This window comes from Peromyscus californicus, unplaced genomic scaffold (genome assembly GCF_007827085.1).
Source record: "Peromyscus californicus insignis strain IS unplaced genomic scaffold, ASM782708v3 Scaffold_13__1_contigs__length_99412109, whole genome shotgun sequence".
Classification (NCBI taxonomy): domain Eukaryota; kingdom Metazoa; phylum Chordata; class Mammalia; order Rodentia; family Cricetidae; genus Peromyscus; species Peromyscus californicus.
Window position 1 is genome coordinate 91,263,648 of NW_026294424.1, and position 26,966 is coordinate 91,290,613.

The following is a 26,966-nucleotide window of genomic DNA, read 5'->3' on the forward strand; positions in this document are numbered from 1 at the left end:
TCATACACACTGGCTTCTAGGTGCTTATTACTGCCTTTCTTGCTTTAATCTTTTTGGACAGCTAAAGATATGGCAAGGAGGGAGTCACCACCTGGTTGTTCTTAGCTGGCAAATTACTACGTTTGATGAGCTGATTGCCAATCCAGGCTCTGACCTTGAGTTTGTTTGACAGGGCCCTGAGTTTACTATCTAGAGCAGAAAGAAACTTCAGAGATAGTCTCTCTCTCTCTCTCTCTCTCTCCACATATGTATGAGTTTAAACCCAAGCAACTCACACACACACACACACACACACACACACACACACACACACACACACGCACACACGCACACACGCACACATGCACACACGCACACATGCACACGCGCACGCGCACGCACAGACAGACACACACACTCACACACACACACAGACACACACACACAAAACACCAAACACACACAGCATGCACAGCACACATTACCCCCCCACCACTTACACACACCGTGTACACACACACTACATACAATACACCCCACCCCCACACATGCACCACATACTATAGCCCAAGCTAGCCGGGAACTCAGAACTCAGTACACAGTCCCATCTGACATCTGAACTGACTTCAGACTGTCTTGGCCTCCCAAGTTCATATTTTGAATTACTGATGTGATATGTAGTGTCAGAGGTGAGTTTCTTGATAATTGGGGAAGTTTGTTTTCAAAAGAGGTCTACTTTCTTTTCATTTTTTTTTAATTAAAAAAAAGGCTCTTTTTGGGGAGGCAGGATCTCATGTAGCCCAAGCTGACCTTATCTTGTTGTGTAGCTGAGGATGATCTTACACATTTGAATCCCTTCTCCTCTAGGATTTGAATCCCAAGCTCTAGGATTCCAAGCACGCACCACTACCTCCAGTCTTTACGCTAGTCAAGCTCTTCACCCACCACGCTCGTCTCCAGAACTTTGAATTGGTTTTAAGTTGGTGTCCAAAGCAGTGAGTCTGGTGGCATTTTCGCACATTGATCCTCCCAGTTTCTCCTAAGCAATGTTATTCTAGTTAAAGCGGGTATGCTGTTGATCGTGGACACTGGGTGGGAGGTAATGTAAGCAGTCATCTTCATTACTAAGTTGTTAGGTTAGGGGGCGTTCCCCATACAGAATTTAGATAGAGATTCATTTTGTGAATCAGCTGACTGTCGGTCATGGCTGCCTGGAGCTCCTCACAGGGACTCATCAGGGAGGAAAGGTGTGACCCCAGGGTTAACACTCTTCCCCCACAACAGTGCTAGCTGTTTCAGAGACTTCTGGAAGGCTAGGCTCACTGCAGTGGATTGCTTTCTCCAAGTGCAGTGATAATTTCCTGTGGAATCATGACAGCTCTTTAGTGTTAGGACATCTTTAGTTTGCTGTGCATTAACAGTCTACAAAGTTAATTTTATAGAGCTGGTGCTTCTGTTACTCCCATTCCTCGGTGAGTTCTCAGTTAACTTGGTTCTAGGCTGTCTCAAGAATGTTCTTTGGGGGATATATACAGACAGACAGACAGACACACACACACATATTCAGAGAGAGAGAGAGAGAGAGAGAGAGAGAGAGAGAGAGAGAGAGAGAGAGAGAGAGAGAGAGAACAAGTCTCACTGTTTAGCTTTGCTGGCCTGGAGGAACTCTAAGTATGATGCCAGCCTGGGTATATATCCAGTTACAGGTCAGCAAGGGATCCACAAGGAGACCCTGTCTCAAGAAACTAACAAACAAAAACAAACAAAAGCAAGCCACAGAGAGCTGCCTGCTTTTGTCTTGTTAGTCCTTGGATTAAAGTCGTGTGCCACATTGCCTGACTATATGCTGTTTAAAAAGGTCATTTGGCCTTGTCATTGTGTGTTTATCTTAATTTTTTTTATTGTTAATAGGTGGCTTTTTAAAGGACCATACTCAAGTTCTAGAGGTTGAATTGGGTTTGGATGCCTGCTGAAGAGCTTACTGTGGTGCTTGTTTTATATTTATATATATTGTCAGTTAGCTCGCTGAAACCACCACGTGTCATCCTAGCATACCAGGAGATCTGAGACAGGAGGATTGCTCCAAGCTTGAGGACAGCCTAGGGTACAGAGTGAGAACTTGTCTTAAACAACATCTTGTGAGCCATCTTGATGGCTCATAAGAATTGTTATTATTGGGGCAGGAGAGATGGCTCAGTGGCTAAAGGCACTACCTGCTCTTCCAGAGAACCTGGGTTCTATTCCCAGCACCCATGTGGCCTGTAACTCCAGCTCCAAGGGGTTCTAATGTTCTCTTCTGGACTCATCAGGCATTGTAAATGTGTGGTGAACAGGTGTGCATGCAGGCAAAGCATCCATACACATAAAATAAATAAGTCTAAAAAATTAAAAAGAAAGAATTATTTGTTATTATTTTGGTTTTTTTGAGACAGGATCTAAGAATTATTATTTTTAATTGTTACATGTTCTCTTTACTACATGGAATATATATATATATATATATATACACATATATGTATGTGTGTGTAGAAATATATATGCACACATACATATATATATATATATATATATATGCATGAAAGTGGAAAGGACTATCTGGGGAAGAAGCTAGTGGGAGAGGGTGAATGAGGGGAGAGTAGCAGGTATGTAGTGATTGTGGTCAAAGTAGATGATGCATCTGAATGAAAATATCCTTATGAAACCCATCACTATGTACAATGAGTATATGCTGATAGTCATTAACAGGTAGTTACAGATAGTTATTAACGGGTAGAAACAGAACCAAACCTTTTGATCTGCTAAAGCATATCAATATAACACATATAAACACCAGCATGAAGTTAGAAATATCAACGTTTCCTTTTGTTTGACATAGTGGTCATGCCTATAATCTCAACACTCAAAAGGCTGAGGCAAGGCTGTTGGGAGTCTGAGGCTAGGTTGAGCTGCAGAGTGAGATCCTATCCTAAAAAAAAACCAGGAGCCTGGTGAAATGGCACTCGTCACCAAGCCTGCCGACCTGAGTTTGATCCCTGGAACCCACAGGGCAGGGTAGAGAAGTGAGCATGACAAGTTGTCCTCTGACCTCCACACATGCTGAACTGTACATGCCCTCAGAGAGTCTAGGAGTCAGTACATTCTCTGTGAGCTATCACTCCATGTCTCCTTTCCCGCCCTCCTTCTCTGAGTTAAGTAGGACAGGATCTCCCTGCAGTGTGGCATTAAGGTAGTGATAGTAGCCTTGAATATTCTAGCTTTGCTTTTTCCTTTAAAGAAAATATTTCTAATTTAAAAATTGTTATGTTTATTTATTTATTGTATTATATTATTCTTTGTATATTTATATAATTATATATCAGTATTACTATATATAATTATATTATTGTCTACATACTTGTAAATATTATATTTATATTACATTATTTTATATATTTGCTATTATATACACACATATACATTATGTATATTTGAATACATATAATTATTTTTTGTGCATCTACTGCATTCTGCTTTCTCTGTTGCTAGATGTCCCTAGATATGAATACATGTCTCTGGTGTGGCATTGAAGACAAGGGCTTGAATATTTGGGATAGAATCAGTTTAGTGAGTCTTTTGACCAGTGATTTCTAAAGGGTATATAAGAATCTGCTAGGTAATATGTATGCCAAAGATTAGTTAAAATTGGGGGAAATTGTTTTGGGATACAAGCTGAGAAGCAAAACTTCAGACTGAGGAGGTGTCCTCAGGAGAAATCCCCCGATGGTCAAATGTATCGTCAGAATCTCTAGTGTGTGTGTGAGGTTTTCATGTTTATCCAACAGGAGTGTAGGTTAAACATTGCAAGGTGCCACTGCTCTCAACATCCAAGTTAACTGTAAGGTTAGCCATTAAGGTGAGAGTCGGGAGGGATTGCTCTTCCATGGTCTGAGGTTTATGAGTAGAAAGAAACAAGGAACAGAAAGAGAATATAGAATTATGGACAGGAAGGAAGTGAGGGGGCTGTGGATACAGCTCAGTAGAGTGCTTATCGTGGGCACAGCCCTGGGTTCTTTTGCCAACCCCAAAAGAAAGGGCTAGATGCAAATAAAGTAGGGACAACAAGGAGTAACCTCCCTCCTTTTTTGGAGGAATAAGATGAAGGCATGGACAAGTTCTTCCATGTTTCTGGCTCTGTGGTCTCTGGTGGGTCACTTTATCACAGCCTTGGTTTCTGCATGTACCGATCCAATATCCTATTAGATCATTCTGAGGGTTAAGCTAGGAGAGGAAATGAAGGTGCTTGACACAGAGTTGGTGCTGAGTTTTAGTAGAGTTTAGGTTGGGACAGTATGACACCGTATTGTCTGCTCACAAGACTAAGATTTAATGTGTTCACTTTGAAGGTGAACACTCACTCAGCTGACTCTTCTTGCCTATTGCTCATTCTGTCATCTCTTTACTCTCTCCTCCATCCACCAAAGATTTTCCATCCTTTGGAAGAGGCATGCCCATGATTCCCAGGAGGCTATTACCAAGTTTGTATAAAGACACCCTCTCTGATGTTGGAAATAGAATCAGTGTGCTAGAAGACCCAGGCTGTTTATAATGAACAATGGCAATCAAGGAAAGCTGCTTTTCATTTATCTTAATTCCACAGGGGCCTGTCATTATTCTTATTGATTTAGGGCAGGAGTTCAGTAGCATGCAGCTGTCAGGGGTAGAATCAGGTTTTCAGTTGAATCTGGAGTCAGGATTTTCAGCCTGCCGTAGGATAGACTCTGCCAAGAAGCTCTTATTTGGCTACAGATAACAGCCAGGTGTTATTTTTGTAAGCCTTACTATTTGAATTTTTAGATGATTTTGTTTGTTTTCCTTATCTCTTTCTCCATCTTTAGTCAGTCCTTGACTCTTTACAGTTATAATTATCTAGAAGAAGTTATAATTGTCTAGGGTGAGAATCTTATAATTTTGCAAGCTTTTGGCTTGTTGTAAAATCAGACTTGAGGGCTGGGGATGTAGGTGAGTTGGTAGAGTGCTCTCCTGGTGTGCATGAAGTCCTGGATTTGATTCCTAGTACCACATAAACTGGGCAAGGCGGCGCATGCCTATAATCTCAGCACTTGGGAGGTGGAGGCAGGAATATATATATACATTCACTGATACAATAGATCACTCATAATTAAAGAAGAGGAGATCATGAATTTGAGAAGGAGTGGTGGGGGACATGGAAGGTGGGAAAGGGTGGCATGAAAATGATGTAAATATGGTATTCATGTATAAAATTTTCAAAAAAGAAAAAAATTTAAGGTTGTCCTCATCTCCATAGCCTGGAATACATGAGATCTTTTTCTTTAAATCTAGCTTGAAACAAACTTAAGTGAATTTGCCTCTTACAGGCTTTGGAAATTAAGTGGTAAGACGCTGACAGATCTGTGCCTTTTAGCTTTCCTCAGGGCCTGAAGACTGAGGTGAGGTGTAGGAGCAGGGTGGTAAAGCTGCTTCTGTATTCAGGGTCCTCTTGTCTGCATGGTCTTGAGGCAGAAGCATTCTGAGATTACCTTGAAGAGTCTCCAGAAGAACTACCGTGGGGCTCAGCCATGGGTGGAGAAGCCGGCATGGTAAAAGACAAATAGTTTCCTGTTGGGCGACACACTGGTGGTCTTGGGGAACTGCTCATTTGTGGCACCTAAACCAAGAGTGAGGTATGTGAGGAAGGAGCAGTTCATTAGAATTGCTTTGTATCCAACCATCTGGTGGGCACCAGGCAGGGGCCCTCCTTTCATGCTCCCCCATGTGCCCCACATCCCCATACTGGGGGTCGAACCCAAGGACTTGCACATGCTAGCAAGTGCTCTTTGCACATGCTAGCAAGTGCTCTCTACCATGTGCTGTCTCCAAAGTCCTCATTTTACTTTGTATTTTGAGATAGGGACAGAGTAAGTCATGCAGGCTGGTCTTTAATCACTAGAGTTAGTGACTAGAGTTAGTGGAGGCAGGCCTTGGATTTATGATCCTCCTGCATCAGCCTCCCATGTAGTTGGGCTTACAGATCTGTGTCAGACTCTGCCTGGCTCGATGATCTTTACTGTCACCTTTGGTATTGACCCTCCTTAGAGAGATGATGAAACAGATGTCCCAAGAGCTTAAAGTCTCAGCTGGGAAATAATAGGAAGACAAATTCTCCCTGACACCAGGCAGGCTGCAATGCCTCTTCGCTTTCAGTGGTGAATAAGCATGCACTGGAAAGCAGTTGTCTACCCAGATCCCCAAGCAGTTGTCTTCCCAGATCCCCAAGCAGTTGTCTACACAGATTCCCAAGCAGTTGTCTACACAGATTCCTGTTGGCTTTGAAGAATTGCTTCTCCAACCTTGAAATTTGCTTATCTTGAACAGTCTTTGCAGACTTGGTTCTCTCAAATGGGGAAACCTTATGCATTCTCAAATGTCCTGTTCTTTGAGGGATGTGATTTGCTCTTTGAAGAATGTTGCTGTATGTGACACAAGCCAAGCAGGCTAAACAACAGAGATTTACCTTCTCTCTCAGGATTCTGAAGACTGGAAGTCTCAGGTCAGGGAATCCACGGGACTGGCTTCATTTCTCACTGTTTTTACACACATCTCTGATATTTTTCTTTTTTCTTTTCTTTCTTTTCTTTTTTTTTTTGTTTTTTGTTTTTTTGTTTTTTTGAGACAGGGTTTCTCTGTGCAGCTTTGTGTCTTTCCTGGAACTCACTCTGTAGCCCAGGCTGGCCTCAAACTCACAGAGATCCACCTGGCTCTGCCTCCCGAGTGCTGGGATTAAAGGTGTGCGCCACCACTGTCCGGCTGATATTTTTCTTTTTTTCTTGTGTGCACACAAAGTGTGTGTAGACAAGTGTGTGCATGAACATCCTTGTGTGTGAATGTGAGTGCCTTTGTGACATGCATGTACAGGTCAGAGGACAACCTTGGGTGTCAGATCTTCTGTCTTTGGGACAGTCAGTGGTTTTCATGATGTGGGCATGAAGTTATTGAGTTTCTGTGGATTCTCCTGTTTCTTCCTCCCATCTATCCTATAGGAGAGCTGGGATGGCAGTTACTTGCCAACACATCTGGCTTTTATGTGGGGTCTTGGGATTTGAACTCAAATCCTCACACATGCACAGCAAATGCTTTAACCCACTGAACCATCTCCCTAGCACTATCTCTGGTATTTCTTTGGGGGGGTCAAAATTTCTTCTTAGATCACTCGTCAGGGCTCATGTTAAGGGCTTTGTTTTAACTGCATCACATCTTTTAAAGATCTGATCTCCAAATATAAACCTTCTGTTTTCAGCATGTGAATTTTGGAGGGTACACAACTGAGCTCTTACCTACTAAAAATGCTCACATCTTCCATCATGCATATGCAATAATTGTTCTAGTCTAAGGTGCCTTTCTAGGAAATATAAAATTAAGTGACCACAATAGAAAGGTGAGTTCTAAGAATAATAATGATTGATTCTTCACACAAATTTATTTTATACTATCTTTTTTTAAAAAAAAAATGATAATAGATGTCCAAGCTTTAGGGAGAAACTATGGAAATTAACCTTTACCTCAGTTGAGAAGATGGGAATCCAGAGTTTAATGCCCGTGTCCCAAACAGGAATAGAAAGGATGCAGCCTGATGAGCATGGAGTTTCACAGTGGTGAAGGGCCACTGGAAGCCTGGAGGATGGGGCTCTATTTTTAGGTCTTCTAAGTTAGGTGGCAGAGTCCTGCTCGGCTCTGTACTGCTATGCATGGCTGTGTGCTGCTGTGCATGGCTCTGTGCTGCTGTGCATGGCTGTGTGTGTGCTGCTGTGCATGGCTGTGTGCTGCTGTGAATGACTGTGTGCCGCTGTGCATGGCTGTGTGCTGCTGTGCATGGCTGTGTGCTGCTGTGAATGACTGTGTGCTGCTGTGCATGGCTGTGTGCTTCTGTGCATGGCTGTGTGCTTCTGTGCATGGCTGTGTGCTTCTGTGCATGACTCTGTGCCGCTGTGCATGGCTGTGTGCCGCTGTGCATGGCTGTGTGCCGCTGTGCATGGCTGTGTGCCGCTGTGCATGGCTCTGTGCCGCTGTGCATGGCTCTGTGCCACTGTGCATGGCTCTGTGCCGCTGTGCATGGCTCTGTGCTGCTGTGCATGGCTCTGTGCTGCTGTGCACGGCCCTGATGGCATCACTCCTTGACCTTGGTGTGATGTTCTAGGCTATTTATTCTCTATTGGTTGTTTTCTTGCTTATTTGGAAAAACAAAATGTTTAATCTCTCTGTTTGAACATATACATCGAGCCTTCCAAATTTCTTTTTGCATATTAATCTATCTTTTTGTCCCTTCATGGTGCTTATATATAATTATTATTACAATGCACTTGACCTCTTCTTTTGCTCTTTCCCTTTCCTTTCAGGTTAGTCAATTTAGACTTTACTATCTAGGCTGGGTGTGGTGGTGCACACCTTTAAAATCTCAGCACTGGGAGGCAGAGGCTGGCCAATCTCTGAGTTAGAGACCAGCCTAGTCTACATACTGAGTTCTAGGACAGCCAGGGCTACTCAGAGAAACCCTGTCTCTGAAAGAAAAAGATATTAGTATCTGAATTGTAACCTTAGATATCATTTTAATTGGTTTTAAAGATAAATCTATTTATCTCTGTATCTGGCTGTCTGTCTCTATTATCTACGTATCTATCATCTATCTGTTTGTCAATCTATCATCTATCAATGTATTTATGTATCTATCATCTCTATCATCTACACATGTATGTATGTATCTTTATTATATATCATCTACATATCTATGTATCTGTCTATCATCTGTTTATCTATTTATCTATCATCTATGTATCTATCTTTCTGTCTGTCATCTATCTGTCTTGTCTGTGTCTGTCTATCTATCATCTATGTGCTGCTGAGGATTGAACTCAGGGCCTTGAATGTGCTAGGCAAGCATTCTATCACTGAGCTACATCTTTAGCCCTTAATTGCTAAATTTTAAACTCAAGACCTAGACTACCTAACAGGAATGGGGCACAGTATCTTCAGAGTCTTTAAATTCTGTGCTGAAAAAAAATCCACCTGCTTCCTTTTAGGTTATGACAGTAATATTAGAAATGCATAGGGAACGCACGAAGAAAGGGCAGGCTGTAGCTCAGGGGGTAGACTGCTTGACTTGCTCACATGCGGCTCTGGATTTGATCTCCAGGCTTGCATAAATCAGGTGTGGTTTGTGATCCTGGTGCTGGGGAGGTGGAGGCAGGAAGGTCAGTGCTGAGGGGCTGGGCTGGGGTCAATATTAAAGTGCTTGCCTGGAATGCTCCAGCATTGAGTTTAGTTCCCTTTTCTTTTTTAAGTTCAAGGTTATTCTTGCCTACTTAGGGAGTTGAGGCCAGCCTTGGGTTATATTAGACCCTGTCTCAAAAACAAACAAACCCCAACCCAAAGAAACATATGAAAAACCCATCTTGGGATCTTTCTTCAGTGTGGTGATGGGCATTCATGTCGCTGCATGAAATGTGTCTCTCCTACCCCCCCCCCCCCAACACACCATTATCACATTAGCACAGGACCCTTGTGATAGGAACTTAGAGGATCCTGTGACTTTTGGTGTGTGAAACAAATGAGCTAAAGTGGTCATTAAAAACACCTTGGGCCTGGGCAGTGGTGGTGCACGCCTTTAATCCCAGCAGAGGCAGGCGGATCTCTGTGAGTTCGAGGCCAGCCTGGTCTACAAAGCGAGTTCCAGGAAAGGTGGAAAGCTACACAGAGAAACCCTGTCTGGAAACAACCCCCCCCCCCCCCCCCCCCCCGGCCAAAAAACCCAAACAAACAAACAAAAAAACCCAAAAGACCTTGGAAGCCAGGCTTGTTGGTGCATGCCTTTAATCCCAGCACTTAAGAGGCAGAGGCAGGCAGATCTCTGAGGCCAGCCTGGCCTACGGAGTGAGTCCCAGGATAGTCCAATTTTGGCATTTTTCATTATACTTTTAAGTATATTCAGAACAAACTGATACTTAATACTCCCTGGTCTTTCACTTCCCAATATGTACCCTCCCAATTACATGTTCCTTATGCATTTTATTAGGTAAAAAAGAGGTGAGGTGGTCTTCTGGTGATTTTTACTGATTTTTGTTTTTTCAGTGCTGGAAATTGAACTCAGGACTTCATGCATGCAAGGCCAGCAAGCAGTTTTGCCACCTGAGCTACATGCAGCCCATCTCCCTATTCATACATTTTTAAAAAAAGATTTATTTATTTTATGTGCATTGGTGTTTTGTCTGCATGTCTGTCTGTGTGATGGTGTCAGATCCCCTGGAGCTGGAGTTACAGACAGTTGTGAGCTGCCATGTGGGTGCTGGGAATTGAACCGGGGTCCTCTGGAAGAGCAGCCAATGCTCTTGAACACTCTCTCTAGCCCCATACATTTCTTATGCATTGTAATATTATTTACCATTTGACATCATACCTTAAAAAGCGCAAGTGGTTTTTTTCAACACAGCATTTAAAGAATTGCATCCTTTGCCCTGCTCCCTTGGCTTGGGTTTTGGTGGGCCTTCTTTTCTGACCCAGACATTGTTGAAAACAGCCATAACCTGTTTTCTTACTTCACCGCTTTCTCAAGAAGTAACTTAAATATTTGTTGGGGCGTCATCAGTGACAGACAGCTATAGGAGCATACAAAAGACGCGTGTTAATTAATCCCACTGGGTGAAAATAAGACCACGATCACAGTTTTTGAGCCAAATTTGAAGCAAGCTTTATTAAATACTGGCCAGGACTGGGGACACTGGCTGGGTCCATACCCGGGATTTCCAGAGAATGGCTGAGACTTAGTTCGGTGTTTATAAAACCCTGCAAGGCCACGTACTTCTCATCTTTGTCCAGTCAGGGGCAAGCATGTGTCCTGATGAGCTTCCTGCCTACATGTGACCAAGCACATCCTGTGCAGTCCGGGCAGCCAACCTTGTTTACAGATGGGAGAACAGGTGGCTGGTTACCTTACATGAACAGCCCCCAGCATTCCAGGAGGTCATCTGTCCTTGGGCAAGTGGGGCTTACAGGTTAGAGGCATTTTTGTTTTCTAGCTCTCTTAAGCAGAGTAATTTAAACTTAAAACGTAACTTTAGCTCTCACACTAGCAATAGTGTGCATAGAGAATCCCTGGGGTGTCTCCCCTGATCAGACGGTGCCCAGCCTTAGTTTTTAACGTCACTTCTAAATAAGTGTGTTTCGGTGTTTACATGTGTCTATGGAAGAATTTCAATGAATGCTTCTTGTTTTGAACAGTGGGGCCACATTACGAATTGAAAAAGGAGCCCCAAAGGAGTCAGTTCTTAAAAACTCAGCTTCTGTGGGTAAGTCTTGCTTTTTTTTTTTTTTTTATTACGATTGTTTAAATCTGCAAACAGTCTGGTGGTACAGCAGTGTCTAAGGTTATTCATCGCTTTGTCTGTACTGTAGAACAGTAGCTGCCTGAGTTGTTATCAGGAGGGTTGGGCAGTATGTATTAGTTCCTCTCTGGGTTCTTCCATGTATTATTTTACTTGTAAGGCCTGCATTTGAAGAGGGAGTTTGTGGCTTTAAAGATGTAGTCAGGGATGAGAAGAGATACAGGCAGGCAGTGTGTACTTTGTTACAGTACCCCTACAAACTAACATGAGTATTCAGCTCATTTACATATAATCAAGGACTTGGTGTGGTTCAATCTTTCACAGTGCTACATACTCACTACTTGTTTATTTGTTTGTGCGTGGTTTTTTTGAGGGGGGAGGAGTTATTGTTGTCTCTGCTACATTTTCCAGTTGCTGTAGATTATGTGGCCATTGTAATTATTCAGTTATTACACAATAGAATTTCTATGTTTCATACATATATTATTGTTGTTTGAGCTTTCTGATCTTTACATTGAAAATTTTGTTAATTTGAAAATACAGGAAAAAAATTATTTCTGTTTTGGTTTAGGGTTTCTCTGTGTAGCCCTGGCTGTCCTGGAACTCTGTCTGTAGACCAGGCTGGCCTCGAACTTAGAGATCTGCCTGCCTCTACTGCCCAAGTGCTGGGATTAAAGGCGTGCGCCACCCCCGCCTGGCAGGATAATTATGTTTTTCATCTTAGTTTTTTGACTTGTCCTTTGACTTTGCTTGTGTGTATGTTTTGATGGAACCAGTAAGTTCTTTGCTTTACTTTGATCATTTACATCTTGATTTTGAGACTGGTAATTTTTTCACGAGGGTCGGGGGAGGGCTGTTGGTCAGTTTTTTTTTTTATCACTATCACAAGACACGGGTGGGTTACTCTACTCAGCTATGAGAGCAGGGTGAGGCTCTAAGTTCCAGGAAGATCTGCCGGATGGTGGAGCTCAGGTGGTAGGTGGGAGGAGGAAGCCTCTCCCGTCGTGAGCCAGAAGCAGACCGTGACTCAGGGGTCTGTCTCAAGCTTGAACGACTCATAGCTACAAGTACTGTCACAGGGCTGCAGAAGCAGAGCCTTAGTCTCTTCCCAGGGCAGCAGCACCTTGATGACCCAGGAACTCATTTGAGGCCCCACCTCATGGAAGTCCACAGCACTTCAGCGCTGCCACACTGAGGACCAATCCCCTAACACAGGAACCTTTGAGGTTTACCCTTAAACTGCAGCAGAGACTAATCCCAACCATAGCGAAGACTAATCGGACTGCCTGGGAGTTAGAATTTAGAAGTTGAGATTTTATCAGGGTTTCATTCCAACTTCTAATCAGATGTTCTCAAAGCGCACTCCTTGGAATACATTTTACTGCTGAAGGCTAATTGAGAATCCTGCACAAGAAATAAAACTGTAGGCTGGAGAGATGGCTCAGTGGTTAAGAGCAAGTAGATGACCCAAACGTCGTTCCCGGCACAAACATTGGGTGGGCTCACAACCACCTGTAACTCCAGTTCTAGATCTGGAGTTACCTCTAGTTGCCACAGGCATCTGGACTCATGTGCACACACCACATACAGACACATAATGAAAAATAATTCAGATAAATAATAAAGAAGTTTACAAAAAAAACACCACAACTCTTGTCTAGGATTGTATCTCGATGGTAGAGTATATACTTCATGTATGTGAAGCTCTAAGTTCAGTCTCCAGCACCCCCAAACCCCAGTAATAACACAGTCAGACTCTAGGGGAAATGTTTGGAGGCATTATATACTGTCCCCTTCCTCTGGAAGAGTACTGTTGTGTGGTGACAAAGGTCTGGAAAAGTCCTGAGGTAAAGACTGTATTAGCTGGGCATGGTGGGTGTGTGTTTGTAACCCCCAGAATTCTGAAGGCTGAGGTAGGTGGTTGCATGTGTGGTAGTGGCCTGGGCTATGTAGCTAATCCTAGGTCAGCTTGAACTATGTTACTAAGACCTTGTTTAAAAAAATTGGAAAAACAGGTGCCGGGCGGTGGTGGCGCACGCCTTTAATCCCAGCACTTGGGAGGCAGAGCCAGGCGGATCTCTGTGAGTTCAAGGCCAGCCTGGGCTACCAAGTGAGTTCCAGGAAAGGCGCAAAGCTACACAGAGAAACCCTGCCTCGAAAAACCACAAAAAAAAAAAAAAAAAAAAAAAAAAAAAATTGGAAAAACAAGAGTGCACACGTGAGAGAGAGAGAGATTTTTTAAATTAAATTACGCTTTCCCAGGGCTGCTTGACTGCAATCTTCTTTCTCCCATGCAATCTATGACCCCTGTTAGCTTCTGGTAGAAACAAGTTAAAACCAGTCCTTGTTTATTTATGTGCCTAAAGAAACAGTTTCAGTGGGAGTAAGACTCCTGACAATCATTTCAGGCACTGGGTTCCTAGGAAGTCAAATTTTATAGGAATAGTGACTAAACAATAAGAAAGAATTAGATCATCAAATGGATCAAAAGTGTTTTCAAAAAGGCCCGGAGTGGTCCTTCACCTGCCCTGTAGCCTCTCTGATGGAGTGTTCGGTCTAGCCTTGCTGTCTGTCACTTGGGGGGATTCCCGAGGGCTGAGACGGCTGTCTCTAACTAAGGAGCAAAGCTTTGTCTCCCTCACTGGTGCTGCCCACGTGGGATTTTTTTTTTTTTACCTCGCCCCAAGGTTAGTTAACAAGGCCCACAAGAAGTTGAGGGGGTGTCCCGTCACGCACAGCACACACCCTCTCCCACTGCGTTCAGTGAGCCTCCCAGAACACAGTGGGAGTGTATCCTCCCTTCCTGTCTTTCCCCTAGCTGTTGGAGGTGTTCACCATCCATGTACAGCTCCTGGCTTGGGCCTCAGAGGGCTGCTGGGCCAGTTCTGCATACACAGGAGACAGTAGCCAGTGCTGTGGAGGGTCTCTGGGGTCTCTTGCCCTCTTTGTGGCCTTGATGGGTACAGCTGTGCCCCCCACATTCCAGCATCATCGATGGCTTAGAATTGACCTGGGCAGTGGTTTCAGATGCTGCCACCAAGTTTTTACAGGAGTTTAAATGCTCACTCATTTCGAATGACTTGCCTTTATTTCCACTTGCGGGTTTTTTTTTCTAAATAAAAAAAATGTAGAAAAATCTTGCCCCTCTTACTTAGTATGGAAAATGGTCAAATGGTCAGGTACTTTGTAAGAAATTTATCATCTGAAGGGTTGCACAGAGGAACTGTAGAAACTGTATGCTGTTGGGAGCTGTGGAAATTAGTTGGTAGATTGCTTGTGTGGCATACATGAAGCCCAGGCTTTGATCCCTAGCACCACACACGCTAAGGAAGTGGCACACACTTGTAATCCCAAGCACTCAGGATGATAGAGGCAGAAAGAAGAGATGGTCAAGATGTCTTTGACTAGAGTTTGCAGCTAGCTTGGGCTACACAAGACCCTCAAAAGAAAGAGGTGGCGAAAATATGTCATAATTTAGAATAGGCTAGCACCTATGAAATTTAATCCAGAGTGGCTGTCCTTTAGCCTGTGAAATCGGAATAAACTCTCTAAGTTATTAGAGCATCTGTGACATTTAAACTTGGCGTGTATGGGATCCTAAGTTCATTAAAATGCGTGTATGTTTGGAGATAGTCACCCGATACGCTCCTGTGACAGGTGCTCAAATAGGTGAACAAACAAAAGACAGTGTAAGAGGAGTTGTGTGTTCCATGCTCATTTGTGTCTGCATTAATCCACATTAATCACGACGGCATGCCGTGCACCTCTGCCCCACTTCTGACTCTATGTTTAGGAAGCCTGAACTTACGGGGTGTGTTCCCTGTTGATCCATCCAGTGCTTGGAGTCATTAGGGAAATGGTGTCACAATCCTAGACAGACAGTAGAGGGTGACGAAACACACTGAGTACTCGTGTGCTTGGCTGGTGCAATCTTCCGGCTGCGGAGCATCATGTCTCTGTACTGGAGCCAATAGAAGCACAAGTCGGTGCGGAGCCATCCAGCTCAGGCAAGGGTCACAGGCAGACCTGGGGCCCCAGGCGGTGTGATTTTTGACATGCCTCTGAATTATTTGTCCCAATAATAATACATTTGGAGGACCTGCGAGGCACAGATTGGCTAGGGAGGGGTGGTAACTACTTATCTTCTGCACGCTCACACGGATTGTTTCTGCTGCCTTTATTTAGGGAAGCATATGTTTTATGAAACACCAGGTCTCTCTACCAGTTCTGTGCCTTTCGTATTATATTTCTTCTGTGCTTTTACTATATAAGGCATCTGCAAGTGAACCTAGGGAAATATTATCTTCATGGAGAAGTCATTTTTTTATGTCACTAGTTTATTTACAATTTTATTTAGTAATAAGAGTTTAAGAGTTTAATCCAATTTTCAGATCACATCTCTTAAACAATCTTCATTCTGTTAAAGGGATGAATTAAATATCCTCATTTTTTAGCTGGTGCCTTACTATAAGAGAGAAGTAGCAAATCCAGATCCGAAGCCATTTGTTTTACACCAAAAATGGCAAATTCTTCCCCGGGCCCTCCTCACAGTGGCTGCGACAGACCCCAGAGGCGGTGAACCTCCACACACTCTGGCCCAATGGCGCCGCTGGAAGCTCCTCAAGGGGCGCAGAGCTGGAAGGCGGAAGAAGCGGCCTCACCACCATAGTCTTCTTTCTTCACGACCTCCTTTTTCCGTCTTTAGCCACATTCATTTTCCTGTGCTGGTGGTAGAAGATGGTGTCATTGATTGGGCTCAGGATACGCTCATGAGGAGGATCTTCCCTTGTCTGCATCTTCTTGGGATTAGAGGCCTTTCTCTCATTGTTAATATATAGGTGGAGGTTAACCCCTTCAAGTGACTGTTATATTGGCGTTTAGTTGGTGGGAATATAATTACTCCCTTCCTGGGTATTAGCTTTACATGAAGTAGCTACAGCCGCAGGAGGAGGAAGGGAAAGATAGGGATGGATGGATGGCTTGGAACTAACTCTTCTATGTAGACTGGGATGGACTCAGAAATCCACTTGTCTCTGTCTTCTGAGTGCTGGGGTTAAAGGTGTGTGCTATCTCACCTGGACACCCAGAAGAGTGGCTGGCCACACTCTTTGGGTCCTTCATTCAAGTACAACCTTAGGCTTGAATTGGTCATTTTTGGATTAGTGTAATTTCTTGTGAAATTTTAGCGGCAGCAGGTGAATTGTAGTATAAGTGTATTATGACGCTGGGACTCCAGAATGGTTACCAAAAGAGTCAGCTGGTATGAGGGAAGTCGACATTGATCTGTGAGTGAGACATCCAGGGCAAGTACTGTCCACAGAGCTGGGCACATCCATCTGGCCTTGCTCCTGAGTGTGTTTCTGGTCTTACTTGAAACTGTTTGCTGTGAGGAATGCATTCGGCCTCCACAACTTCAGCGGGCACAATGCAGGGAGATTTGGGGTTACATAACCTACTGAGAATTTAGCTCACTGATATATATTTCTTTTCTACTTTGAACCTCAGGCCCCCAGCCTTTTCGCCCATCTAAGCACTCAGCAGGAAACCAAGTATTAGCCGGGCAGTGGTGGCACACGCCTTTAATCCCCCAGCACTTGGGAGGCAGAGGCAAAACTAACCTCTGAGTTCAAGGCCAGCCTGGTCTACAGAGCGAGATCCAGGAAAGGCGCAAAACTACACAGAGAAACCCTGTCTCGAAAAACCAAAAAAAAAAAAGAAAAGAACAAGAAGTGGTACAGAGAGAAGCTTGTTCAGAATTCAGGTTGCCTAATATTTCCTTCTAATTTGGCTTCTGCGGTTCTTCCTATGAGGTATTTGACTAACTACATTGATAGCCTGTATACACTAGTTATGAGACATTAATAACCTGTTAAATTCACAGGAAGTGTGGGAGAATATTTTGTTAACAAAAATTTTGAGAAATTTCATTTGTTTATCAACATTTATTTTATTCTGGGGAAGTTACTAAGTTGTTTTTGATAGTCTGTTCTTTTTTCCCTGGTGGTCCTAATGATCAAATTCAGGTCTCATATATGTTAATCAGGTGCTGTAGCATTGTGCTATACCTTAGCCCGATAGGCTGTTTAAATTGGGCTAAGTTGATGTAAGTACTATTTACTGTCTTGGTTTAAACTTGCTGAATACACACCCAGTACTTACTGCCCTAAAGCATGGAGTATAATACATTTAATGGAGCACTCTTAACCTCTGAACCATCTTTCCTGTCCCTGTTAGGTTAGTTTTCAAAGCAGGGTGTGGTGGCTGCAATCAGAATGGCCCCCGGGGGCTCATATGTTTGAATACTTGATCCCCAACTGGTGGAACTGTTAGGGAAGGATTAGGAGGTGTGGCCTTGTTGGAGGAGGAGGTGTGTCACTGGGGGCTTTGGGGTTTCAAAAGCCCATGCCATTCCATTGTCTTTCTCCCTGTCTCATGCTTGTGTCTCAAGATGTGAGCCCTCAGCTCTGCTCCAGAACCTTCCTTGTCTGCCTGCTGCTTTACTCCCATCCATGATGGTCATGGACTCTAACCCTCTGGAACTGTGAGCCCCAAGTGAACTCTTTCCTCTGGAACTTGCCTTGGTCATGATGTCTTATCACAGCGATAGAACAGTAACTAAGACATGGGTTTAACTCTACAGCCCGGTCTGGTCTGGAATGCAGATGTAGTTCAAACTTGCCTTATATTCATCATGAGGTTTTTTTTTTTTTTTTTTAACATAGATTAATAGAAATGGGTTAATTTAAATGTAAGAGCTAGTTAACAGTAAGTCTGAGCTATCAGCCAAGCATTCTGTAATTAATATAAGATTTTATATATTTATTTGGGTCCACGCAATCAGCATAGGAAAACTTGGCCTCTGTTTACAGTTGTATACTAGTGGATATTAAGCTATCAGGATAAGATGAATGGACATGATGTGCCTGTCAACTTGCTTTCTAAATAACTAGTCCTTTACCACACACTAGTGTTCTGTGAGCTTTTCAGAGATGCTTCTCTCTGCAGCAATCAGCAGTGGCTGCAAAGACGCATTCATAACTGGTCAAGGTCCAGAGACTAGATGACAGCGATAAATGGGACATCCGTCTTTATCATCCCCCTCCCGGGCTCGGGAAACACCGAGATAGAAGGAGGAATAGAAAGGACACATGAGTCAGAGGAAGGCAGGGGGATGTGTGGAAAGCTGACTCCGGGCATGACATGGCTTTGAACTCACAGCAGTTGTGATTACCAGGACAAGATCTCCCTGAGATTGGGCCTGCCAACACCTGTCAAGGATAGGGAAGGGGCCCACGCCTGAGGATCTATGGTTGGTGAGGGAGAGTGAGAAACTCAAGTTGACAACCTTCCTAGCACGACTACTTACCGAGTGAAGCTGAAAATTGTTCTCTAACTCACAGTCCATGGTCTTGTAAGATATTGAGCTTACCCGAACTCCAAGTGTGGATGCACCAGGTGACCTTGACACAAGTGTATGCGATGAGTGCAAACATGGAAATGACCCATTTTCACTTCAGGGGGACTGTTTATTTACAAGGTCTTGCTCCTGCACTGTATAGTAGCCAGAGCAGATTAAATGGACTTACATGGAGAGAACAAAGTGGATAAATCCCAACGTTAAGAGAAAAGAAAATATATACTGTGATCACATTTCTTTAAAATTTCCTGCCACAGGGGCTGAGAGTGTGCTGCTCAGTGGTACAGTGTTTAGCATGTGAGAACCCTTGAGGGTTAGGTTTACTTTAAATTTTTTTTTTTTTCCAGGACAGATTTCTCTGTATAGCCCTGGCTGTCTTGGAACTCACTAAGTAGACCAGCCTGCCTCCACCTCCTGAGTGCTGGGATTAAAGGCATACACAACCATGCCCAGCATGAGAATCCTTGAGTTTAAATCCAAGCACACACACACACACACACACACACACACACACACACACACACACACGCACGCACACACATTAAAATTTACCACTGAGTATGGATACTACATATTTATGTAAACATTTACAGATAAATATGGAAATGAGAAATACTGCAAGAGAGTGGTCTTCTGGGAAGGAGGTGGCAAGGTAGGGATTTAGCTTTAGCTTTTTCTGTAAAGGTATCTGAAGCTGGGCCTGGGGAGGTGGCTCAGTTGGTAGAGTACTTGCCTAATATGCATGAAACCCCGGGTTCAATCCCCAGCAACTCACAGACTGGGTGTGGTAGTGCATTCCTTCTCCAGCTTCCTGGCCCTCAGCTTTGAATCACGACTCTGACAAATGGCACTCGGTAGTCTTACAGGAATGGAAACTAGGTACTTGTCCCAGGGTCGGACTTGGTGTTTACCTCCTTCAAAACACACCTGCCTGCAGCCTGAGTGGTGTCTAGAATTTAAACCTGAGGAACAAAGGCATTGTTGACAGAAAGGTATTCCTTGGGGAGTTGGGCTTGTGAACTTCCACTCTGTAAGTGTTTTAGACTGGGTGACTCTTCGTTGTGGGGAGCAGTCTCCTACTTGTAAGATGCTTAGCAGCATTCCTGCCTGATGCCTCTAGATAACAGCGGGGCACGCCCATCTGACAACCTGGAAGGTGTGCTGATCCTCCCTTGTCCGCCCATCCTCAGCTACCACAGTAATGCATTCAGCTATTAGTGTGCGCCATTGTTATCATGGCTGACTTTTGTGTCCAGCAGAGCTTGGTTTCTAATTTTCAGTGGTTGGTTTGGGGAAGAGCAGGATGACAGGACAGTGTGGGTAGAAGAGGGTTGTCTATGTGAGTAGCATGTTTAACAGAGATCACTGGCACGCAAGGCAGTGTGCTCCTAAGGAAAGGTGGAGGCAGGTTAGGCCCTCCCGAACTTTAAAGTAGATCAGAGACTTGCGTACCTCTGGCTTATTAGGTTCCGAATGTCCGTGTGTCTGGTGGCCCCACTCCCAGACTGATCATTTGAAATGTTTGCTCCCAACACGATGCACTTTATTTGTATGAGAGAAGTCTTGTTAGCCCCCACTTTGCTGATGAGGAAACTGGGGGAAGAAGTTCAAGCAGCTCGATCCAGATCGCACCACCGGTTCAAGGCCTTCTGAAAAGGAACCCGGATCTGTCCTGTGCAGAAGTGCCCCCCCCCCCCCCCCCCCCCCCCCCCCCCCCCCGTTACTCTAGAATCCTGCCATTCTGCCTGTGCCTCTGGTCAGCACCAGCTTCTCATCCAGCTGGTTGAGGCGACTCTCCTAAGAATGGCACCTCCTCTGCCCCTGTCGCTGTGACCTAGCGAGAAATGATTGTTTGCCCTCCTCACCCCTTTCCCGATGTCTCGAGCATCACCCTGGGAACCCCTGACTGATGCATCTTTTGGTATCACAGGGGAATGGCTGGCTGGAGTTCCTGCATAGCTTCAGGATGGAGCTGATGACCCTTCATCCAGCCCCAGGGGATAGGGGTTATTAGTTATGCCATGACCAGGGCGATCTCCAGAGAAGAGTTTATTGGGTTTACTGTTTCAGGGGGCTAAGAATCCATCTTGGCGAGGAGCATGGGGGCAGGCGGCAGGCATGCAGGAAGCTGAGAGATCATACCTTGAACAGGAAGCAGAGTGAACTGGAAGGTGGGAGCAAGGCTTTAAACTCTCAGCAGAGCCCCAGGGACATACTTCCTCTAGTGAGGTGGCACTTCATAAACTTTCCTGAACAGTGCCACCAAGTATTCAAATGACTGAGCTTATGGGGGCATATTTCTCATTCAAACCACCACAAGAACTAACGGTTAGAGTAATCTGTTGTAGCTAATGATCTGATTAATCATGCCTATCTAATGAATCCTCCATGAACCTCCAATGAACGGGGTTCAAAGAGCTCCCCGGATCGCCAAACAACTACAGGTATTGGGATGGAGGCATGTCCCATTCCAGAGGGCAGAGAGAGGTGCCCATGCTTGAGACCCTTCTGAATCTTGTCCTTTGTGTTCCTTCTGGATGTTCATGTGTATCCTTTAAAATGTTCCTCTAGTAATCAGCGGTGGCAAGTAGAGTATCCCTGAGTTCTGGTGGTCATTCCTACAGATTGATGAACCTCAGAAGGGATTGATTTTGGGAATCCCTACCATAACCAATTGATATGGTCACCTGAAGTGGTTTTGTGAGGTTGAACTCTTAATCACTGGTGTCTGACTTTGACTCCACAACTTCAATTCCAGCACTGGGGAGACAGATCTCTGTGAGTTCTAGGCCAGCTTGGTCTACATAGACTTCCAGGACAGCCAGGGCTACATAGAGAGATCCTGTTTCAAAAAGAATATTTAACATTGGGCTGGGCATGACCATGCACGTCTTTAATCCTAGTACTCTGAGATGGATCTCTGAGTTTGAGGCTAACTTGGTCAATACGGTGAATTCCAGGTTAGCCAGAACTCATAGAGAGACCCCGTCTCTCAATTTTTCATGTTATTTGTAATTGAGGACACTACAAATGTATACCAAACCATAAAGTCTAACATGTTTTCTTCTTGTGGAATTTCTTGTTTAATTGAGTTAACTATGTAGAAAGCAACATAGTGAGTGTGGGCTGTCAGCCAGAATAAAAATAAACAGTGTATTGAGCGAGTTGCTAAATTGGAATCTTGCCTGTAATTTCAAATGCTTGTTGATTTCTCTGTGGTGTTGACCGACAACTGATTATAATGTCTACAACCCATTCCTGCCTTTCATGCTTCAAAACACGGGGCTAATTCCATAGAAATACTCATTTGGGTTAAAAAGTTTCACATTTTATGATGTCTTATAAATATCCTCCATAGAGCATACAATGACTAAAAAGGAAGTAGATTTTTCTCAGTTGTTTTCAATAAAAAAAGTAAATTTCTAATACTTCTAGCTTAGCATGAGTTTTAATCTGTTTTGGCTTATATACCAAAATTTGGTAGTTTGGATGGTTTAGAAGCAACCGAAATTTATTTTCACACTTTCAGAGACTAGACAGTTCTGTTCAAGGGCTATAGACAAGGGCCTTTTCACCATGTCCTTAGGCAGCAGAAGGGACGAGGGACTTTTCTGAGGTCTTCGTGTGTGTGTGTGTGTGTGTGTGTGTGTGTGTGTGTGTGTGTGTGTGTATGTGTGTGTGTTGTGTGTGTGTTCCATGTGGAGGCCAACAGTCAACATTAAACAACTTTTTCAGCTGCCTTCATCTCATTTACTTATTTATCCATTTATCTATCTATCTATCTATCTATCTATCTATCTATCTATCTATCTTGTGATAGGGTCTCTCATTGAACCAGTAATCCACCATCTAGTGGGGCTAGCCAGTGAGATGCAGGAATCTTCACTGACCACAGTCATACAGTCTCTATCTTTGGGATCTCAACTGAGGTCCTCATGATTGCCATCTCCCAGCTCTCTGAGGGACATTCTCAAGGACTCCACCCTTGTGACCTAATCAACCTCCAAATGTCCCATCTCCAAATACCCTCACATTGGGGATTAGATTTCAATGTGTGGATTTTATGGGTATATAACCATTTATTCTATAACAGTAATTTTATCTGGGTCTTGAAAACCAAGGGATACCAGCAGAAAATAACTTAATTATAAAAAGAAGTGTGTGTGTGTATGGTTGGTTGGTTATTAACAGATATATAAACCATGTAAAAATAAGATGATAGAAGGTACATTTATTGAGTTTAAGCATTTGAGTCTTTTCATTCTTAGTAAGTAAGAGGGTCAACAAACCCATTCACCATCCATCACCCTGCAGATACTAATTGATGAGATCTGTTACTAAACCAAGATGTAGCCTCAGCATTCATGTCCCAGTCCTGCAGACAGATGTCACAGGTAGCTAATTTGGTGCTGACTTTCCTGATGAAGCCTTGTTCTAGCTTGTAGATGATGTCACCAACCTGCTGAGTAACTGGTTTGGGCACATAGTTGATTTCATTGTTTGAGGTTATATTGATCAGTTTGACATAATTGAAAGTACAATGAAGTTGTTTGAATGCTCTTAAATTAATCATGCTTTTAAACAATATAGGAAACAAATAGAATTTAAAGTCATGTTGGAGGCTGGGAGTGCAACTAAGTGGTTGAGCATATACTTAACTTGCCCAAGGCCCTGGGTGCCATACTTACTATAAAAAGTTAAACTAAATCTTGGTGGTTTTGATAAGCGAGCCATTGACCTGGGGGGCTTCATTTTACCTAATTTACCCAAGGATGATGATGCAGAGGACATTGGGGTCCCCTCTCCGAGTTCTTAGTCTTATAAATAAAATAAGAATGGATTTAAGTGTCAGCAGGAGGACAATTTTTTTAGAGTTTAAAAGAAAAATATCCAAGCCAGTTGGTGGTGGCCCACGCCTTTAATCCCAGCACTAGGGAGGCAGAGCCAGGCAGATCTCTGTGAGTTCAAAGCCAGCCTGGTCTATGGAGCAAGATCTAGGATAGGCACCAAAACTACACAGAGAAACCCTGTCTCAAAACACACTCACACACACACACAAAAAAAAAAAAAAAAAAAAGAAAAAGAAAAACACCCCAGTGCAGACAAGCTGTAAATCTCAGCAGCTGCCTGGAGGAGGGGAGCAGAGAGAAGGAGGAAAACATAGCCAGGCTGTTTAGGCCAGCATGGATGTCAGACAAGCAGCCACATAGCAGTGAGGGTAGCTTTGTAAAAAATAGTAAGGAAGCCAAAGTATCAGGGAAAACATACTTGGGTTCCGGCCAGCATCGGAAAGAAAGCGATGGAAAAACGAAAAAGGAAAAGTTGTACATTTCTAAGCCAGGCCTGAGAAGCACCTCATGGCTGCTTGGTCTGTAGGGGCAGGATTTCGGGAAAGGGAAGGATAACGTCTCCTGAAAGGGAAATTATTCCTTCGGTCTCTTGTGTGGTTTAGATGAGCCCACCTGCCCAGGTGATTGACCCAGCCAGGGGAATGTTAGGTAGGTATCCAGGGCAGGCATCCTGTTCTCTCCAACAGAGGACACCCCCCCACCCCACAAGTCTTCATTGATGCTCTTTTAACAATGATGCTATTTACATGATAGAGAAAGGCTTGCCACAACATGTCAGAGGAAGGAAAACTGGACAGCCACTGGTGAAAAACTAGAACCAAGAAAGATGCCAAGACGGCTCCCACAGCTCCAAGGCTCAAACATGCTGCTCGAGAAACATCCCTCACTGAGAACCATGGCTGCTCGGCAACTCCACATACCTAGCAGTCTCAGCCTGCACTGTGGTGATGTTGGGCGTGTCCTTACATAACTCTAGCTTCAGTGTGGGGTGGTGTTTACCAGTGTCTAAGTGTTAAGAGAGCTAGGCAATGTGTCAATGTGTCATCGAATTCCACAAATGTATGCATACAATTAATTTGAGAAAGACAGTCCCTAAGTGCTTCATGGGATGGAATCATTTTGGATGGATGAATTGATGCTGAACCTGCCTTGTAGAGATGATTTTTAAACTAGGGAAATGAAGGAAAAGCTTAACTGTCTGTGAGGGTGTGTTAGTCAACAGAAGGAAGAGGCAAATAGGAATAAAGTTATATAGGTGGGCATAAGTAGGCCCCCACAGCATGGCGGTTTAGAGCTGTGTATGGCTGTTCCTGGGTTGGTTGTGCTTGGACTGGGAGAGACAGTCAGCCTATTGGAAACAGGAGCTTCTGGTCCACAGAGACCTTGTCCCAAGGCAATAAGGGGAAGAGCAGTAAAGAAGGACACCTGGCATTCTGCTCTGGCTTCTGCATGGCCTCCTGAGCATGGGTACATGCACCTGCATACTCGTATTCATGTACCACATACACCCACCATACACAGAACACACACACACAGAACACGCACAATAATACACATACACACACAGAGAACACACACACACACACAGAACACACACACAGAGAACATACGAACACGCACACACAGAACACAAACACAGAGAACACACGAACACACACACACATGCATGCACACACAAAAAGAAAAATTAGCAAGATTTGAGATGGCTGTTTTTCAAATCCAGGGGAAAAATGAGGGAAGTCTCACTAAAATTGTTTAATTATTAGAGGAAGTAAACTTTACTTTTCTTCATATTTCTAAAAGATGAAACAAAAATGTTGTCTTAAGTCAAAATCACATAATTAAATTGTATGTAAGGAAAATCTCCTTATTAGTTAAAAATGATCAGAAAATTGGACCAGGTTAGTATATGTTATACAGTTGAGAATTGTGTGAGCTTCATTAAATAATGAAACTCGTTTTAAAAAAGAATTAAGTGTGTGTGTGCTCTTGAAGAGGATTCTTCCTCCAGCTTCAGGAGAGTCAGATGACTTGGCCCCCACAAGCACTTCACCTTCCGTGCACATATATACCTATAAAATCACAATTATTTTTAAAGCTTTATTTTGTTTTGAAATTGTGTGTGTGTGTCTGTCTGTCTGACTGACTTCCTGCCTTGCCTATCAATGTGTGGATATGTGCACATGAGTGCAGATGCCCTCCTAGGCCAGTAGAGGGCAACAGAACCCCTGGAGCAGGAGTTAAGAGGCAGTTGTGAATTGGAGCTGGAGTCAACAGGCAGTTGTGAGCACACTACATGGGTGCTAGGAACTGAACTTTGATCCTTTGGAAGAGCAGCAAGCTTTCTTAACCACTGAGCTACTCAGTCCCTCTTTTCATTTATTTGTTTTTATTTATAGTTCCTGATTGTCTCAGTTGGCATAAATTCTCTATGAAAAACTGAAGATTCTTCTGTTGGCTGTGTTTGTCTCTGCAATGGTGGGGTCACCTATAGGAGGTGGGTCACTTGTTCCATGGGTCTAGAAAGCCGAAAAGATCTTCAGTTCTTTCTCCTTTTTTTTCTCTAAGAAGTTTGTGGCATTATTTTCCACTTCTGTGTTCTTTCTGAAGCTCCCCCCGCCCTCCAAAAAATAAATAAAGCCAGTAGATGACCCAGTGTCCAAGTGGGCTGTGCAGAGAAGCTGGGGCACATGGGGTGTGTGTCTAAGGTGAGAGAGAGACTCCTGGGCCCGGGAGAGGAGCGCTCAGTGGTCCTGGGTCTAAAGAGAATCCTTTGCTTGTGCAGTGATATGTGGATGGCTTGGTGACGGGCGAAACCTCAGGCTGGGTCCTTCCCGTTTCTTTGTGTGGTAACCTCAGAGTAGTGTGAGGGAGCTTTCCTCACTTTCCTAGGTCCGATGCATGGTTTCCCAGCATGTCTCCCCAGAGCTTGGATTAGCTATAAAGAAGAATACTGACTGCTTAGACTGTTTCCAGAAGGCCCCTCTAGGAGCAGTGCACCCTTCCATCTGTAACTTCTCAGAGACAGTGGTGAACAATTTCAAGAGGAGAGAGAGAAGGGCACACAGCTTCTGGGATGAAGTGAGGGCTCCTGAGCTCCTGGTACCCGACAGCCCAGATGGGCCTGTTTACTTCACCTGAGTCAGCCCTGCCAGAGGATACGCTCTGGCTCTTTCATATTTCAGTATATTGAAAATCATACAGCGGTGAGGCAGCATCATGGAGGAGCGGGACTATGGGCCTTTAAAAGAAGGTAACTCATTTTGGCGATAGTCCAACGTGTGTAGTGAAGGACATTATTTTTCAGGTCATAGGCAATGATGGTACCCCATTACAGCCATTGACATTCTC

General features: G+C 43.9%; 1 protein-coding gene across 1 annotated transcript in view; it reads left to right on the plus strand.

The window, feature by feature from the left end:
• The window catches only part of Gpat3 (glycerol-3-phosphate acyltransferase 3), a 56,233-nt gene that overhangs the window by 2,725 nt on the left and 26,542 nt on the right, over window positions 1-26,966 (plus strand). Inside the window, exon 3 of the mRNA XM_052735521.1 lies at window positions 11,245-11,312. Coding sequence (XP_052591481.1) covers window positions 11,245-11,312 — 68 coding nt within the window. The remainder of the gene's footprint in view (window positions 1-11,244; window positions 11,313-26,966) is intronic.